At 38.0% G+C, this 2,227-nt stretch overlaps 1 protein-coding gene across 1 annotated transcript; it reads right to left on the bottom strand.

Annotated features, from left to right (window-relative positions):
* Positions 1–6: 6 nt before the first annotated feature.
* On the bottom strand, positions 7–1,120 carry LOC121963652 (protein mono-ADP-ribosyltransferase PARP10-like; the record flags this gene model as incomplete). Its single annotated transcript, XM_042513925.1, has 3 exons — positions 946–1,120; positions 191–433; positions 7–109 (listed from the first exon to the last, which is right to left on the bottom strand). Coding segments are annotated over exons 1-3 (521 nt in total), but the record flags the coding sequence as incomplete, so codon positions are not given.
* Positions 1,121–2,227: the final 1,107 nt, after the last annotated feature.

Raw genomic sequence — 2,227 nt, 5'->3', positions numbered from 1 at the left:
GGGTGCAGGTTCTCCACCAACACCGAGTCAGTTTGCTCAGTCTGCTCAAGAGTCACCGCGGCCCCGTCGAGTTTCCTCTGGGAGATTTTAGCGCTAAGTTTCTGGAAATCTACAAAAAGGAAAAAACAAAAAAACAATGTCATGAAAGACAGTGACAACAGTCTTAAGAAGAAAGAAACCATGTGCACACCTTTCGAGAAGGGCTGGCTGAGGTGAATGAGGATGAGATCTCTCCCTGGTGAAGGATGCAGAGTGTAGTCAGGCACGTTCAGCCCCATCATGTTCTCCACATACAGCTCTATCATCTCCGTGCAGGTGTTGGGGTTGATCCCCCGTAGCAGCAGCCGACACGGGTCCTTTGAGGCGGGTTTCCTCAGAGTTAGCTCGACATTGTGCAGAACGTGGTTCCCTTTGGACAGCACTCTTGTTGCAGCTGTCAAAATGATTGCAACAGAAATAAAGGCAAATTCAGCATATAGTATATGCATGAAAAATGAATGAAATGGATGAAGACCATGAGATATTTTAAAAGCCGCATTATTGAAAAAACATGCCACAAATATAATTTATGTTGCTATAAGGGGTTGACCAATACTGGTTTTTCAGGGCCGATACCAATTAGTAATAGTTAATAGGACCGATAACCAATATTTGGAACTGAAAAATGGAAATCTTTCTGTCAATATTAGGAGTTTTATCAAAATTGAAACATTCAACAGCAAGTTCCCAGCAACTTTTTTTTCATAAAGTCAAGTGAAAACTTATATAAATAGAAAAAAGGAATAAATAAAAATAGCCCACAGAAATTTTACAAAGTAAAATTTCCTCCCATGCTGACAACACTTTTTAATTAATTAATTTAATTGGCGATTATTACATAAAATACGGATTATCAGCAAAATGCCAAATATTGGCCACAAAAACTGCCCCCTCGTTGCTTCTTACCTTCTGCCTCTTCAAACACCAGCACGGCACGGTCATCTTTCTTCTCCACGGAGACGAGTGGACCTCCTCCAGAGCGCCGCTTATTCTCAAAGTAGAGGAAGAGCAGCTCCTCATCCACTGCTGCTGGCAGCGCCAGCACCTCCAGCGTCCTCTCCTCCGGGCTTTCAGCAGGCATCCTGAGAAACACACAGGTCAGATCACACCAGTTAAAGCAGTTTAAAGTTTAAGTCCTTTGTTCACAGCTTCCTGTCTCTATGTTAAAACTGTGAGTTTGGCAGAAAGTCCACTCCTCTGGCGTCCATGTCAGTGCCTGACGGGTGAGAAAGCACTTGGGACTGGGCAATACTTCTATTTAAAGTTCCCACACATTTGCATGGGTTAAATTTCTAAACTTTTGCTAGACATTTTGAGGAACCATAATAGCTTGTCTTTTCTCCTTGCCCTACATACCCAGCGTTTTTCAAAAAAATCAGGCACAAACGCTATTCAAACATAATTTCAGCTAGCTGGCACACATGAAGGGAGAGACGGAACGCGAGGAAAAATCAAGAAACAAACAGGATGTTAAATGAAATGTCAAAAGGTACAGACAATCAATTTCAGTTATGCTTCATTATGTGGAAGGTTATTTATGAAAGAGCACTGTACAATGTACAATTTCAATTTCATAACACAGACTGACTTTTCCAAAATTTGAAATGACTATTTTTGGAAAATTTCAGGATATTGTTGTAAAAAACATGAAAAATTGCGATTGATGCAAATGTTTGACCCTGTTCTTTACTTACAGTGTGATTTTTTTTATGATAAACGTAACAGGGTTGCAAAAGTATGAGATTTTTTTACAATAACAGTCCCTTAGAAAGAATTGTTGTTTCATGGTATTACAGAATTATTACCCCTAAATTAATGAAAATAAGAGTTGTTTTTTTTTTCAGTTGAACAAATGTTTTATTACTATAAATTAAACATGGACGTAGGTGTAAAAATTCGTCTTCCTGAAAATAGCTAAAATAAAGGTGAGATTCTCCATCCAGTCATGTTTTTTCAATATCGCAGACAAGTAAATGCACATGGTATAAATGTAAATGTAAACACTTTTGTTGCATTTAATTGATTAACTGTGCTTTTAAATACTTTCACAAAGTAGTGCAAGTTCCTGGGTGAACCATAAGCAGTTAAACCACAAGTTGCCATAAAAATATTTCATGATTGGTTATATGTTACATTTAATGAAATGTTGCTTTAAATTAACATTTTTAAAAGAACAATTCTTGTCAAT

The sequence above is a fragment of the Plectropomus leopardus genome, unplaced genomic scaffold (assembly GCF_008729295.1).
Source record: "Plectropomus leopardus isolate mb unplaced genomic scaffold, YSFRI_Pleo_2.0 unplaced_scaffold12007, whole genome shotgun sequence".
NCBI lineage: Eukaryota > Metazoa > Chordata > Actinopteri > Perciformes > Serranidae > Plectropomus > Plectropomus leopardus.
Note: the sequence above shows the minus strand (reverse complement) of the source record. Positions and strands in the feature narration are given on the sequence as shown.